The 16010-nt window shown below is 40.4% G+C and overlaps 1 protein-coding gene across 3 annotated transcripts in view; it reads right to left on the bottom strand.

Annotated features, from left to right (window-relative positions):
* The window catches only part of strbp (spermatid perinuclear RNA binding protein), an 80809-nt gene that overhangs the window by 33867 nt on the left and 30932 nt on the right, over nt 1-16010 (bottom strand). For all 3 annotated transcript variants that reach the window (XM_061801659.1, XM_061801657.1, XM_061801660.1), the window contains exon 3: nt 5247-5423. In XM_061801659.1, the coding sequence (XP_061657643.1) occupies nt 5247-5249 (3 nt within the window). In that variant the 5' untranslated portion in view covers nt 5250-5423. The remainder of the gene's footprint in view (nt 1-5246; nt 5424-16010) is intronic.

A 16010-nucleotide genomic window follows, 5' to 3' on the forward strand; every position in this document is an offset into this window, starting at 1 on the left:
ATCACATACATCAACAGAGATGAGGGGCAAATGAGGTTAAAAGTATATAACGTTAAGTATTTATCAAAATTTTTTGCAAGATAGAGTGCGGAGCTTTGATTTTGACTCATGAGATCTCCACAATAAATGTCCTCAAAATTACGTTATATCTTATTTTATCCAGTTAAAATCGATCAAGCCATTGGACAGCAGTGGGTATTTTTTTTTTTTTTTACACGTGTCGGGTTAAGGGTCTTGATCATCGGCCAGAATCGGGATACATCCAGCAAAGTTATTATGCAAATGGTTTTGCTGTCGAGGAAGCTGCAGCAACCCACTCTAAGTAATATTACAACAACATCAAAGTGTATACGAGTAACCACATCATAATTTCAATGGAGCATCGTATTTTTGTTGACATTGAAACTTACTTGAGTATCTCGCTTAAAATATATCACTGCAACCGACATTTCTTGTCATTTTGTATATAAAACTCCTTATATTTTTTAATATTAGAAGACTGAAACTGCAAATACATCATACTCGACATTTAAACTGAAATCAAAACATAGACTGAAAGTCACTCTAACCTGTTAAAAGAGAGCCTTTATGAAAAGTTGACTTGTATGAGAGAGTATTAAATTGGTCTCTTGTTTCTTTCGGTTTGTCCCTTTCGGGGTCGCCACAGCGTGTCATCTCAGATGAACGCACATATGTTTGGCACAATTTTTTGCGCCGGATGCCCTTCCTGACGCAACCCTTCTCAGGGAGTGGAGGCCCCAGTGGGATCCGGTCTATGTGTATATATATTATATAATTAATATACGTGGATGGTACTCATTCTTACAGGGCTACAACAACTTGACTGACTCAGAAAGGCTTAATGTCGGACGCTGCTATGTTTTCTCATTACTGTTTTGACAGCCAGTGCTTGGTAAAAAAAGTACCTATGCTAAACCAGTCCATGGGGCAAGGAAGATTGGGGATGATTGATTTAGAGGCAATCTTGACCTTTGTGGACCTTAAAAGACTGTTTTTCAATAAATTACTATTGCTGTCAAAAATAATTTAGGATTCCCTCTTCAAATGCATGCTGAGCAAAGCAGGAGGAAGATGGAAAAAAAAAAAACATCTTTCCCACTGTATAAGCAATTTTTTTTTGCATCGAGTTCAATACTGGCATTTATATATTTATACATATAAAACATTGCACATTTCTATAGCACACTTTATTTTTATATTGAATGTCATCCTTCACCATCGTGTGAGCGGTTTATGCTTGTGAGTCCATTTATCGCCACAAAAGTGTTTAACAAACAAACAGCGACAAATTTGATGACCTGGCTCTAATGGGGACTTCTAGGGTAATAAAGCACTTTGTGAGCTCGTGTCTACAGTATGTGTGCATGTCTACTTGACCGTGGGGGAGGAGAGGCCCAGCTGCTCTGATCGCCATGTAAATTAGAGAAGTAATGAGAGCTCGTCGACAGGAATCGACCAGCCTTAAAGTGCAAGCCCAGATAACTAAAGAGGTGGCACCAGAAGAACGAGCTGGGCATGTTTTAGTGGAAGGATTGGATGTCAAGGTAACATTAACAACATGCAATTTAACAAAGTCCCGTGTGATGAAGCCCCCGGGGCAGCTCTCATTCCTCTTCAAATCCTCAGCTCGTAAAAATGTCTCGTATGGTCTCAGTTAAGATCATACACACAAGGATACGCACTCAATCCTGGGGATGCTGATGTGATCGTCCTTGAACCCGCCTACATTACAAAACAAGGGGAAGCTTACTACTTCGATTTGCTCCACTACCTCTAAGAGTTTGTGGGCAAAATCTGACCAGTTTTCCTTGCTTGCCATCAAAGTTCACAAATACCAAATGCCAAATAATTTAACTTTGAGCCTGGCTACTTTTAGTTAATCTCCTACTAATCTTTCTTGTTTTTTTGCATTTTCTGCCATGCTACACACACACACACACACACACACACCACACACACACACACACACACACACACACACACACACATATGTATATTACGCACGCACAGAGAGAGAGAAAGAGAGAGAGAGAGAGAGAGAGAGATGTTTTGCATGTGGTGTGCTAAGTTTCTACATTTACATTTGCATTGTTAGTTGGGTCCAAGTAGTCCATTAAATAATGAGAAATTAACATAATATAATTGCCATTAAGATTGTTATCATAATTTCATTAAGACTACAGCTAAATTTTATGGACTATTTTGGGTACTGTTGCAAACAAAAGAAGCCCAATCAACATAAAACTCTGACTGTATTCTGGACACACAAAAGCAGCCTACAGTTCAACGCATTTCAACGGGTCCTGGTGGGACCCAATGATTAATCTCACGAAAGTCATCATTTGACAGCAGTGACAATGAGATGGTTTATAAAAAAAAATTGAGGCCAACTTCTAAAACATTCCAAAATGTTGTATAAACCAGTGAAGACATTTAATTGATTTCCACTTCATTTGCTTAATTTTTATTTTAAATTGTAGATAGATTTTGAGCAAATCGCCCTGAATTTTTTTATCTTGGAAAAGCAAGATCCATGATCAATTGGGGTTCTAGCTCTTAGTTACAGTATATCAGTCCACATGACAGTAAAGACCGATAAAAGGTGGCAAAATGGTGGCCCCCCCCGGATAGCGTCTGCACATACAGCTGCCAGCTGTCTCCCAGCCACTGACGCACGTGACTCTGCATTAGTTTATTGACACACACCTTCCCATGCTGCCGGTGCACAGCGCTATTAAAGCACTCACACTTCACAATTGTCCATTTCACGCTACCCCCGGAGGCTCAATGGCTTGTCGGACCTTGTTACAAACAGTAACCACATTACATGCATTCTCAACAAAACAAAGTGCAATTTGCTGAAGTTCATCTCAACAAGACATTCGTCAGTGAAATGCAAAAGGAAAAAAAAAAATCAATCAGCTACTCACAAGCCTGATTTCACTTTAGACCCCCCCTCCCCCACTTCTTCCAACCAGTTCCTGAGATTTGATTTCTGGTTAAGGACGCGCTCACTTGTACAAGATCATCAGTGATTGACGATTGAAGGGATACTTTTCTCGGGACAGGGAGATCCTTCATTATAAGGAACATTTATTAATAAAGCCCTAAAACCCTGGAATAAATCGACAAACTTAACATCATTTCCTATAGAAAAATATTTAATAATTTATATTTGAAAAAAATCCGAGCAACTTAGAAGTCAGTCGGCATTGCGGAACAGATGATGTTGGAGTTTTAAGATTTCATTGTCAATAGCCATCCATCCATTTTCTTAGCAGCTTATCCTCACAAGGTTCACGAGGAGTGCTGGAGGCTATCTCAGCTGTACACGGCCAGGAGACGGGGTACACCCTAAACTGGTTGCCAGCCAATCGCAGGGCACATAGAGACAAACAGCCGCACACACAATCACACCTAGGGGCAATTTAGAGTGTCCAATTAATGTCGCATGTTTTTGGGATGTGGGAGGAAAGCAGAGTGCCCGGCAAAAAACCCATGCAGGCACAGGGAGAACATGGAAACTCCACACAGGCGGGTCCGGGATTGAACCCGGGACCTCAGAACTGTGAGGCCAACACTTTACACCGATCCACCATGATCAATATAATTGTCAATCAAGTCATTTGCTTTCTATCAGTTTTTGCTGTGGCAAATATGTTAAGCAAATGTCTCATTCGCTATTCTATTAAGACTGCTTGTGTTTGAGTGTGTGTTTATAGGTAGACAAGATTTCTAGTCTCTACTTACCTTCAATAAGTCATGTGCCTCAAGTGCAGGTTGAGTGCTCAGATAAGAAGAAAAGATGAACAAAAAATGAAAGATGGGGCAGAAGTGAGGGAGGAAGAAAGCTGACGAAAGTGAGAAAAGCTTCCAAAAGAAAAAGCAAATTAACGAGCCTGACCAGAACTGAGATGATGACAAAGGGTGATGCAAGGAGATGGACCACATTAATTTCAATATTTAGAGCTGTGTGCACCAAAAAAAAAAAAAAAAAAAAACAAGACTCATTTTGCTAGGGTTGACAGGGCATATAAAACAGGGATTTCAGCACAAGAGGCACAACACTGAAGTAGAAAAAGCTAAAACTTCAAAACTCCTCATCAAAATGCGCTTAGAAGCGATGGCACCTGCAATGGGATAAAAACAACAATTCCGTGGCTTCTTTGTAGCATTCAGCAGCCGAGGGGGAGATTACATTAAAAATTCATTCTGTGCACTGTGTGGCAGGCCGGGGTGCCGCACTCTACGTTAGCCACTTTTATTGTACTTTCTTTTCCATCATCTTTCTGATTACCATACGTCCATTGTCACTAGACTGATCTGATTGGACAATAATTACTATTTCATGCTGATCGGCTGATTGGCTTTAATGTCATAATTCGCCAATCGGATCAATGATATAATCGATTGCCTCCGTAAAAGTCTTTTACTCCGCGTTACTATAGTGGTAGGCATATTCTTTTTTATGAAACATAAGAACAGGAACAAACAGACGATAAAATCATTTTACCAAAGGTAATTTTAAAACCAAAGTGTGAACCCAAGGCAGCTAAAAAATGGCCAAAATAAATTCATGGTGAAAATCAATGGCGAGTGTGTGCTCAGATGTGCATTAAAAACAGAAACCTCAGAATAAAGTCATTGAGGAAGACGCTTCGTGTTTCCTGCGGTTTAGGCAGTGACAACCTCGCCAAGGTCACTCGTATCATTTATTGCATCAGCATAACTCAGAACTAATCACGGCACTGTGTTTGCATGCGGCGCGCGCACAGCACGCCTCTCATTACCCTTGGTAATTTATGACCTCAAGTATGTGCCCCGTTCTGGGAAGTCCAAACTCGGCACCTTGGTCGGTGTATCTTTGTCTCTTCCTCTATCTCTCTCAATCATATGTTCTCCTTGACCCCTCTTGCCCACTTCAGCGCCAAGAATTGTACTCTCCAAACCACCTATTCCACCACCTTTTTGTCCTCTGTCCACTTGTTTTAGCTCTTAATAATTCATCTTCTGCTCTCCTCCCCCATAAGGAAAAGCACCCACTGTCACAGGCCGAGACCATTCATCAATCCCTTGTTCCGCTCCCTCTCTCCACCTCTCGATCAGTCTTCCATCATACATTCGTGCACTTTTATTGTTTGTGCGATACAGCCTTTCTTCGCCATTCCATCCATTTTTGCTCGATTAACTTTCACTTTCATACAGTGCAGCAAAGTGTACATTACCATGCCGAGAGGAGGAGTGTTCGCAGGCTTCCTTCCTTCCTTCCAACGCCGGCTGTTGAGGCTTGCCGGGCGTGAGGGTGCGGTGCAGATGTAAGGTTACTGGTCAGGATGCTACCGTCACACCGCTCCTCATGTGCTCCTCCGTCACCGTAGCCACCCCTCGATGAGAAGATGCCCCTAAGAAATGACATCATAGTTGTTCATTCAACTGAATAATATCTCATTTGTGCCGTTAATAAAATATGGCTGCAGAATTGACAGACTGCGCACCCTTGAACACGCGTTGTGAACATATAAAGAGCCCTATTCCTTTCTCATGTGTTGGCAGAAATGTCAATAAATGATGCATTGTTGTTGCGTTGTTTTCAAGTCAGTGGCTCAAACACTGGAGCGCGAGACACGTGCAAATTATAAGACACCTAGTCTGTTTGGACACTATCAACTACAGAAATAATGCTATATAAAAATAAAGAAAAACCTAATAGAGATGGGACAAATATCAATATCACAATGTATAGATCTCGTGCACGTGACATATTGCCATATTGCCGGTCAAACTGAGGTGCTCGACATTGTGGGAGACGTTGAACCTGAGCAGAATATTCACAATGCCCGAGACTTGTTGTGCTGTTAGTCGTCACAACAGGCGAGACAGATATTCAAAGACATCATTCTATAGAATACCAGATGAGAAGACCAGAAAAGATCAATGGATTTCGGCAATTAAACGATTGTTGGTTTGCCCAATGAAATACACACGGCTGTGTAGCGTTCACTTCATTTCAGGTAGGTATTATTCTTCTCAATCTCAAATAACCAAGAAGTATTTATGATGCCAAGTTGACTCATTTGAGAACAAACCGTATTTAGAAAAAAGAAAAAAACACGTCTGTCACAGAAAGGTTTAGAGCCGTGTGTGCATGTGGCCGAAATACACGTCCATGTACGGAAGAGACGACCCCCTGTCCTTAATGTTTTTCGCAATCATAGTTAATGAATGCGAGTTTGTGTAAAACCAGGGGTCATTTTTTTAAATATTGGTATTTTTATTGAAAAAATGAGAATTGTATAGAGATCATGCACATGATGGATGGTGCCCAGCAAAATACACACGCCTGTGTAGCGATCATTTCAGGTAGGAATTATTCTTTTTGATCTCAAATTATCGGGAAGTATATATAACGCCAATTGTACGCATTTGAGAACAACGCGTGTTGAAAAAAAACAAAACGTCTGTCTGTTTACAGAGGTAAGCGTGTAGCAGCAATAAATACGCTTCCGTGTACTGAGGCAATTTTTTTTTCTCCAGTCATAGTTAATGAATGCTTGTTTGTGTAAAACTAGGGGTCATCAATTAAAATATTGGTATTCACATTGAAAAAAATCAGAGTGGGCACATCATGATGTGGGATTTATTCATGATTGAGAACAGACCCAGCAATGAAGTATTTGTATGCATCCAGTCTTTTCTATGGTTTCAAACTTTTCCGTGTAAATCTCGATGACTTACTCACCAAATACATGTGTAGATCTAGTTGTGCAAGACAAGCGGAACCGAATTAACAGTCTAATTTCTTATCGCCAAAAACATCAACTTTGCCATTAAATATTGGTCCTCTATTCCATGTGTCTCTGATTTTTCCACGTACCTTTGTTTATTATCACCTTCTAAATGTTTCATGGTATCGGACAAAACTCTGTTCATCGTGCTATAAGACATAGTTTTGTTTCGTCTCAACGGACTTAGACTGTGAACAATGCTTTGTTTGACCGGCAGTATAGCCAGTCACGTGATTTTGGTGATATAGATGCACAAGCTCTACTGGATTGTTACTTTTCATTGGACCAGCATCAAAATTCATTATTGTACAGTATCATTATAGAAGCATTAAATAACAATGCTTCTATGTAAATTGTATTGAGAGATACTATATGAGTCCTTCCCCAATAACTAATGTCCATTAATAAGCTAATACGCACATTTAATTCAGTACTGTATCCAAAGGTTACATGACATATGTAATCATATATTTATGACTTTATGGTCCTCTACTGCTCTTCATGATGGTAAAAAGTAACTACGTCAAAGCAAGCTGTGCCTTCGGATCGCCTGCGAACGAAACTAAACATGATGTCAATATGAAAACAAAGGCCATGTGAAGCAAAAGCATTCATAACGTTCCCACTCACTCTGAAAAAAGGTCAACGGAATGGTGACAGTTGTGTGAGAAATCATATGGGAAATGCCAAATGTTCATAGAGCTTCAATGGGAAATCTCTCGAAGTTTGGCAGATTTAACAGACAATAGCGGATGTCGAAATGGAATCGATTAATCAATAAAAGGTTAACTGTAGCGCACTGAAAGGCTGCTTTGTCCAAAAGGACAAAATACAAATTACAATTTCGACTTATTTGACTAGTAGTGATTTTCCTGTAAATAATTACTCTGAATACTGTAATTATGATATTATTACAGCTTGAGCAGTAGTACAAGTACAGCATGACATCCGCTATTGAAATGAACCTGCAACCACTGTAGTTAAGGCAACAGTCCGAGGCAGCATTATTCTGCTCAATACAGCCCTGGCATGGAAACGGGAGTTCAGAACATAAAAGCAATACACTGTAGAAAAATATCAGCGTTCTCCTGCTCATCTTGTTGAGGGTATTCTTGAAAATGAGCCCCCCTGTGGTGTTTTTCTTAGGATCATTATCATAGTAAGATATATTTTCGTTGCCACAAGATCCTGTTTTGTATGTGGATGTGGACAAAGCACCGAATGCAGATGATGACCAAATGGGGCTGAATGATCCAAAAAAAACAAAAATGTGGGGATGTATTGAGCAGCAAAACAAGACAAAGAATGGCGGATTTGATAATGAACACTGACAGGAGAAGGGAAGCGTTAAAAGGGAGGTCAATTGAAAAAGGCTGCAGAGGGGAACCATAAACACGAGTGCCTCGCTCCTTATTTTCTCCCCGGTAGCCATCGTTCTCCATGCTTTGAGCCACTGGCCCACAAGACTTACAATTAGTTCCTTAACCTGCCAGCGGCAATTCTGGTTTGCCTGTTACACCACCCACAACCAACAATGGGGGGGGGGGGGGAATACTCTCTTCCAATATGGCTTCCCCTACAAATACTGTAATCTATGTACATGATTTGAATGCAGGCTGAATAAATGACCTGACAAGATGTGTTCTTGTGTTTTAGAGTGCTTCCACTTTTCAGTAATATTTCTTGCACTAAAAGCTATATTAATTCTACTTTTTCAAGTGTTTTAATTTATGTATTTGAATGCTTTTAATCATGTAAAGTGCATTTTGATAATTTTGTTTTGCTACCATCTTTTTTCATCGCAAACAAGGAAATAAGTGAATAAGTGAAGCCTACCAAACCAGAAACTATTACAATGGAAACTTCAAATTTGATTTCAATGGGCTAGGATAGGCTCCAGTACCCCAGCGACCCTCATAAGGATAAGCAGCTCTGATAATGGATGGATGGATAAGGTTTTTAAAGTGATCCTGAAGAGGGGTTCCTACTTTTACATGTGAAAATTATTTTCTGGATTTTTTTTTTTTTGTTATCACTACGCTATGACTCTACCCCCTCCTCCACAATATCATTTATCAAAAATGTGTGCATTACAGATAAATAATGGGCTAAATGTTTTGCTGGTGGCTACATGCTAAAAATATTTTTATAAGCACAAGTTTAAGTTTCTTCCACAAAATTATTTTCCTTCCATTATCCTTTCTCGTTCTGCTTTATTTTTCCACATCCTTAGAGTTCATCAGTGCGTGATTGTGTTTTTTTTTTTTTTTTTTTTTTTCCAAAAGAATGAAAACTGACAGAAGCCCGCGCTCAGTAAGCCGAGCAAGAGCACTTGTATGCGCACGCGCAGATTTGCACGTGGGACAAAAGCCATTTGCAAATGCACAGCCATCCTCGTCGTCATTTCAATTTGGTTGGATTTGAGTGTATTTGTGAAAGCGTGTTTGATCACCAGCGATTGGGAAAGACACCTGTGCTGTGTCCTCTCATCAGTTGGTCATTAAAGCCGTTTTTCCCTATAGCGATGAAAGGAACCAGGCGGAGGATAAAGGGGAGGAACTGGAAGAGATTTAAAGATGAAGGCTAGATAGTGTGGGAGAATTGCGGATATGGCTGGAAGCAGCAATTTACACCTTTCTCTTCTGATAAGCATCAAAAGGGATGAGGTGTCGAAGAGACAGGAAAAACGGACGGAAAGATGGGAGGCAAGTGAGTGTTAATTAGTGGCAACGGAACTGCTTTCGAGAATTGATTTCCTTATAGAATTGTGTTCATTGTGATATTCTACAACGCATAGATTACATTTTAGCATTGAACTCTTCCTGCCAACTATACCCGATTTTACACTGCCACAAAAAGCCATTTTTGCCTGTTTGTTCTCTCATTGTTGTAATTTTTTTAGAATAGCAGAAAATTCATGGCTGACTATTTCTGGTTTATACCGTACTTCTGATCCATAAAATATGTCCACGCCGTTACAAGTTCTCTGTTCAGCTGCTTGTCACAAGTTATTTTAGTACTGCCTGGTTTGTGCGGCTCCCAGTTTACTGGCACTGTGATATTTGCATCTGGATAAACGTGCAAGTGTGGGGTAATGAGTTGGGCAAACACTCTGAAACACATGGACAACGAAACCCTCAGGAGCAGGTGGTATGCTCAACAAACTCAATTGATGCAGGATCACGTTCCCATTTGGTCCAATCTCATCGCCTCTGAAAACATGTGCCAGTAAACTGAAATGTGTTTGTTCAGCTTTCTATTACTGGAGTGAGACAGGAAAGCAGACAGAGAGACAGGTGACCAGAAATGGCAGAGACGCTACCTGCCTTTTAGCACATTTTTTCAAAGCCCCACTGAGAGTTTATTGCTTACTTTTGAACTCTTGCGATTAGCAACACATCCTTCATTCTACTCAACCTGAAAGTAGACGAAGTGAACCCAACCCATTTCCTGCATGATCTGTAAATCTATACACGAGAGCCAGCCATCCTTTTGGAATGGACAAAGTGCAGGAGTATTCTGTGCCAACTGAATGTAATATGAGTGAAAATGTAATGCACTAATGCACCTAGAACTGAGTGGCGCTATAAAGCGGAGTGGAGGCATGCCACATCCGTATAAAATTGGAGCTCATTATTACAGGATTATGTAAACATGTCATTGGTGAACTATGACAACCTTGACAATTTCAAAATGTTGAAGTGAACAACTGAATGTTAAAATTAACCAAAAAGGACATTTTGGGGGTCCAAAACGGTCCTTCAAACAGTTTTTCAACCAATATTAAAAATGACTATCAACATGTTTATGTTTTAATGAACCACATTCTGACAACCATAAATTAGGAAAGCTTGGATCAGGTGATGACAAGGATTTATTTTGAGTGACACTGAGATGGCTAAAATTCTCTTCTATGCAATAAATATTGAGTAAATATGTGTAATCTCCATACAAAGTATGGATTATACTGTGAGCATTGTGGAAATGCCCGAGTATGTCCTTGAATATTAACCTCAATACACATTGCTACACAGAGAGGGACATAAACATGTGGTTGGTATGTGTTTGCCAAAGAAAGACAGAGCTAGACACCTTCCTATGAGGACCACAACCCATTATTAGATTATTTTGATTAACACTTTAAATTTAACCAGTAGGGCTATCCGGGGGTTTGTACTCTAGTGGTCCATTTTAAACCTGCAACCCTTTTTGGAATATTGTCTTTTCATTACAAGTATCAGAAACATACACACAAGAAACACCAAAGGCTTGCATAATAATTCTGATGATTTACGATTTCTTGGGAGCAGCTTTGAGAGTGTCGCAGATATTTGGGACTGGATAATAACGCATTTAAACTTTGTACTACTTGATGTGTTGAAGAATTATTTCATCAAGTGAACCTCCTTTACTTGTTGATGATCCCGGACACATAATCCATATTTCAAGAGTAATATTCTCCCTTGACTGAGTCCAACTGCAAGGAAAGACAATCAAAATGGGCATCATAGTGGCCAGGTTTGAGGAATAACACTGTCACTGTGCATATGTCTTATTTAACTTAGCATTCGCACACTGTAACTCAATGTTAAAGGGTCCAGCTGCAGGCCAGGAGAGGTCAGGGAGTATCGATGAGTTGGCAAAAAGAAACTGCTGATGTTGCGTTAAGGGGAGGAACACAGTAGATAAGATCGACAGAGAAGTGTAACTCTGTCCTCTTTATTATTGAAATGTAGATGTGTGTGTGTGTGTGTTATACAGACACTGTATCGTGCTGAGAGTGGATCATGCTAGACAGACTTGGCATTGCCCAGCCATCAAGCCATCGTCAGTCATCAATCACGATTGCACAAGCACATTTAATAAGTATCAAAAAAAGGATACATGTACAGTTTGTATACTGTACTTAGACCACGGCAGTTGCACACAGGGGCACTGCTCGGCTCCTGCTGTGTTGGTTTCAGCAGGAACAGATGGGATTATTCAAGATGCCAAGGCCCCACACCCCATAGTCTATGCTGCGAATTTATAGCAAAATACGTGATTGTGTATTTTTCATGCGTGTTATTTTTAACAATGCATTGTATTTCTACAAATGGTCAATATATTTTTCACTCACGACATAAACGCTGTCCTTGAGTGTTACAATATCATATCCAAGCGGTTTTTGGACTAGTTCTCTGGTCCATTGACACTTAGTAGCTTAATCCTGCTTGAAAGGCTTTTCACTGGTAAACCCATGTTTGCCAAAACACAAAGCTCTCCACAACACCAACTCTGGCTATGCATCTCTGACTATTTTTTTCTCCTTTTTTGACACAGCCCTCAACCCTCAAATGAAAAGTTCGGGAGTTATGTACTCACAAATAAGAAGAACACGATGACTACTAAATTGCAGAAGTTGAGCTTTTTTGTTTTGTTTTTTTCCCCCCAAACAATTATATGTGCAATGTGAATTTCAAAGCCCATTTTAAGGGTTCCATACAATATTGATCCCTCTGATAATTTTGGGGAATCCATGTTTTGTTTTATATGACCTGTCCTGAAGATGTAGCAATTGAATGTACAGGTCTTCTCGCAAAATAACTCCTTTCGATCATGGGCACTAAAACTCAAAACCTTTTCCATGATTGGCTGACAAGTTTCAGTTAAATTATCCACCAATAAGAATTTAAGGGCAGAAATTTCAAGTGTTCTCTGAAGGGCACTTTATACACTCGCTCGGTCAACAATGCTCGCTTTGCATCACGTGACCTACCCACCAGCCAGCGTAGCACGTCTACGTAGCTTGCCGCACACACGTATAAAAAATGTTGTTGCACGGAAAAAGCCATGGAGATCATCTATCGTGATTGGTCCGTTTTAGTCACATACTATGACGACGTACATGCCGTGCTTCCCAGCTCCAAAATGCCACCTATGTCGGTACCTTCTTGACCAATTTTGCTGCATAATGTTCAAGCACACAGTTCCAAGGTTGCCATTGTTGTTCCCTTATTCGGAAAGGAAAATAAAATCAGCTACCGGAAATTACCAAAAGGTGCTGAGGAACCTCCAAGCTGTGGCGTCCCAGCCAATAACAGCCGTAGCAACACCTCCAACTTGGAGAAGAACTACAGTACATTTTCAAAACTGTGTGAATGGGTTGGGTATGATTATAAAGGCCAACTACGTGCAGGAAAGCCGCAGTGACATCAGCGCAGTTGTCGCACACACCAGTATAAAGAGACCTTAAGCCGACCTGAAAAATCTGTGATCTTTCTGACTGCGTTACTTGCCGTCAAAATATTTAACTTAGATTAAAGCGCAAATTGAATAGCATTCATGAGGAAAGCAGTGTGGGCAGTAATATAAGTCATATGGCTTAGTCAATTTTGTTTTCTTAAATGTATTTAGATATTTTACAGGTGCTTGAAATGTTTTTTTTTTTAGGAAGTTTCTCCAAGACAACTTGTCACATTGCTATTTAAAAAAATATATTATTTTAGGAAGGACATTCTCTACTATCACTAAGAGAATTCTGAAGGCAGAAAACAGTGCGTACACAATATCATTACAAAGCCCAGCCAGTTGAAAAATAAAGTAAGCGCATGAGTGTGGGAGTTGTGTCCAGATGTGAACTAATTCCCTAATGGGGGTTTTACTCCACACACAAAAGCAGGCTGGCAAGCACACATACACGTCACTGAAAGGTATCCCGGTGTTTCACTCTCTCGCTATATTTCCGTCCATTTTCATTAATAAAAGCAGCGGCGTGTGGCTGTGGTGGTAGATAAGGCGATAAGAGGGATGGGTAACGAAAGGAAAAGATGATATGGCCTATTGTCCACTTTAAAGATATATAGATGTATGCCTTTTTCCTCTCTCACTTAGTGTTAACATGTCTATTCCTAGTTCCAACCACAGAAAATAGCTTTAAGTCGTGCTCATAGAGGGGCCGAGAAAATTTATTTACTCAACTGCGCAGAAGATTGGGTGTTGATTCGGGGTCGGGATGGGCATTTAAATACATTTGATATTGGGTCAAAAAACTGCGTGAGTGCATTCTGTTGGTTTTTGTGGACAGTACACAAGCAGGCTGGGCAAGCCAAGACGGCATCTCCACTTCTTTAGCAGCAGCTGATCAGTAAGTCCATTTGGAGTAGAGTGCTCCACGAAGCTGTTTCATTAGAGATTTCCTGTCTTTCTGACTCTGAAGAGAAAATGACGGGACTGAAACAGAAAGGAAGACCGACTATGCAGACGGTTGCCCTCAATTTCATTGTAGTAAGCGTATTAAAAAATGAAAATGACACTATGAATGTAGTTCATTCTGATACTTAGACTTATGTTGATATATTTTTCATAATACCGTAGTTAGATTCAAAGTAAGACAACAGTGCATCTTGCAGGAATCATTTTGTGTGAGTGTTAAATTTCCAAAGGTCAGATTTCCACAAACATTGTCACTACTCATTCGCAATTGTGTAACCAAACAATAGGGTAGAAAAAAGGTTGAAAAAAAAAAAAAATAAATCTTATCCTTTAGCAATTAAGTAGTCTTGGCAAAGACCTAAATTTACCAGGCAAATAGCACTTGCAACACTTATAATCCTCAACTGTGCATTTGTGGGACAAAGGAACCGTCAAATTGCAAATACTGTAGAGGGAAAAGGGAGTCTGAAAGACATTCATCTTCATTCAACTTTTCCCCTTGGGATTGGTCACCATGGCTACGGATGCATTTTCATAACACAGAGAGCGAGTCCCTTTAGATACTGTCATGCTGTAGGTATCAGCATATTAAGAAGACGTCAACCTGAATTCGGCTACATAAAATCAATATCCAGGCCGGCACAGCGACGAGTTATCCGATGACAGAAACACGTAAGGTAGCAGTCAAACCAGCGACCCACGCTCTGTGACCTCTAATAGGGAACGATGAGATCAAACACTATCAAGCGACTATGCCGTCTCATCTTACGACACGACAATAAGCCTTCATGTATTTTTTAAAAGCCATGGAAAAACTGTGACAATAGGCTGTCCTCATCCAAGAATAGCAGAAGCACTTAATGGGAAACGGGGAGAACAGCATACTTTTTCCATGCCGTGACAGGCTGTGCATGTAGTAACTGGGGCTCGAGACTTACATGACTTTATCCACTCCGTTAATAACACCACATCACACAGCAATCATAGAACTCGTCAATACCAAACAAAAACGCAATACAGAAAAACAGCGTGCAATTTTGGCATCATCTGGAGTGGTTCGGAATCAATTTTTATCTAATAATGCCAGGTTTACAAGAACTTCCAGCTGGCCACCAATGCACCGCCTGCACAAAAACACAGTACACTGCAAGACAGAAGTCCTCCCTTAGCTGCTACTGAAATCGTGAATATGAGAAAAACACTGTCAAAAAAGGGTGTACAATGCCGTGGGTAAAATGGGTAGCTGTGAACGCCTGGAACATTATGTCAACCTATCATGAGAATAAATGCAGTATGTTTGGTTGCCTGTTTTACAATGGTGGACTAGCTTTCTTATCCACAAAAACTGTAACAAATGTTTTACAGTTTAGAAATCAGGTCCGGCATTCAAGGCAATACGCAGCCTGTCATGTTTTCCCATCCCGCACAAAGGTGTTGTCTGACTTTCCATCCCGTTTTGTCTACGGAGACTGAAATGTGAACCCACGGTTCCAGAAAGCCTAGCATGACATTTTGGAATGGATTTATTTTTTCTTTGTTGGATTCCATATACTGCAATTGACTGGAAACCAGTCCAGGGTGTAACATGCCTCATGCCTAAAGATAGCTGGGATAGGCTCCAGCACTCCCTTGACCCTCGTGAGGATAACCGAATGAAAGGTTTCCCATGCATGCATATAGGTGCTCTGCAATCGGCTGGCGACCAGTTTACAGTGTATCCCCCCCTCTTGGCAGAATTTGCTCATGTGGGCACCATCATACCCACAACCCTAACGGTTAAGCAGTTCGGAAAATGGATGGATGGATGGATGGATGCATGCATGGCCTCCATCAAAGGGAAATTCAATTCCCACTCTGAAATAAACTTTAGTGTTGCATACCACATTTAGAAGATGATCACATACATGCGGGGATGCAAAAGGAAAGGTTTAGAGTGAAAAATGAAAGAGTACTGTACCACTTGAGCTGGAATGATGGGACAATGCCTTGCTCAAGAATAAAAATTCCAGT

This window comes from Syngnathoides biaculeatus, chromosome 17 (assembly GCF_019802595.1).
Source record: "Syngnathoides biaculeatus isolate LvHL_M chromosome 17, ASM1980259v1, whole genome shotgun sequence".
In the NCBI taxonomy this organism is placed as follows: Eukaryota; Metazoa; Chordata; class Actinopteri; order Syngnathiformes; family Syngnathidae; genus Syngnathoides; species Syngnathoides biaculeatus.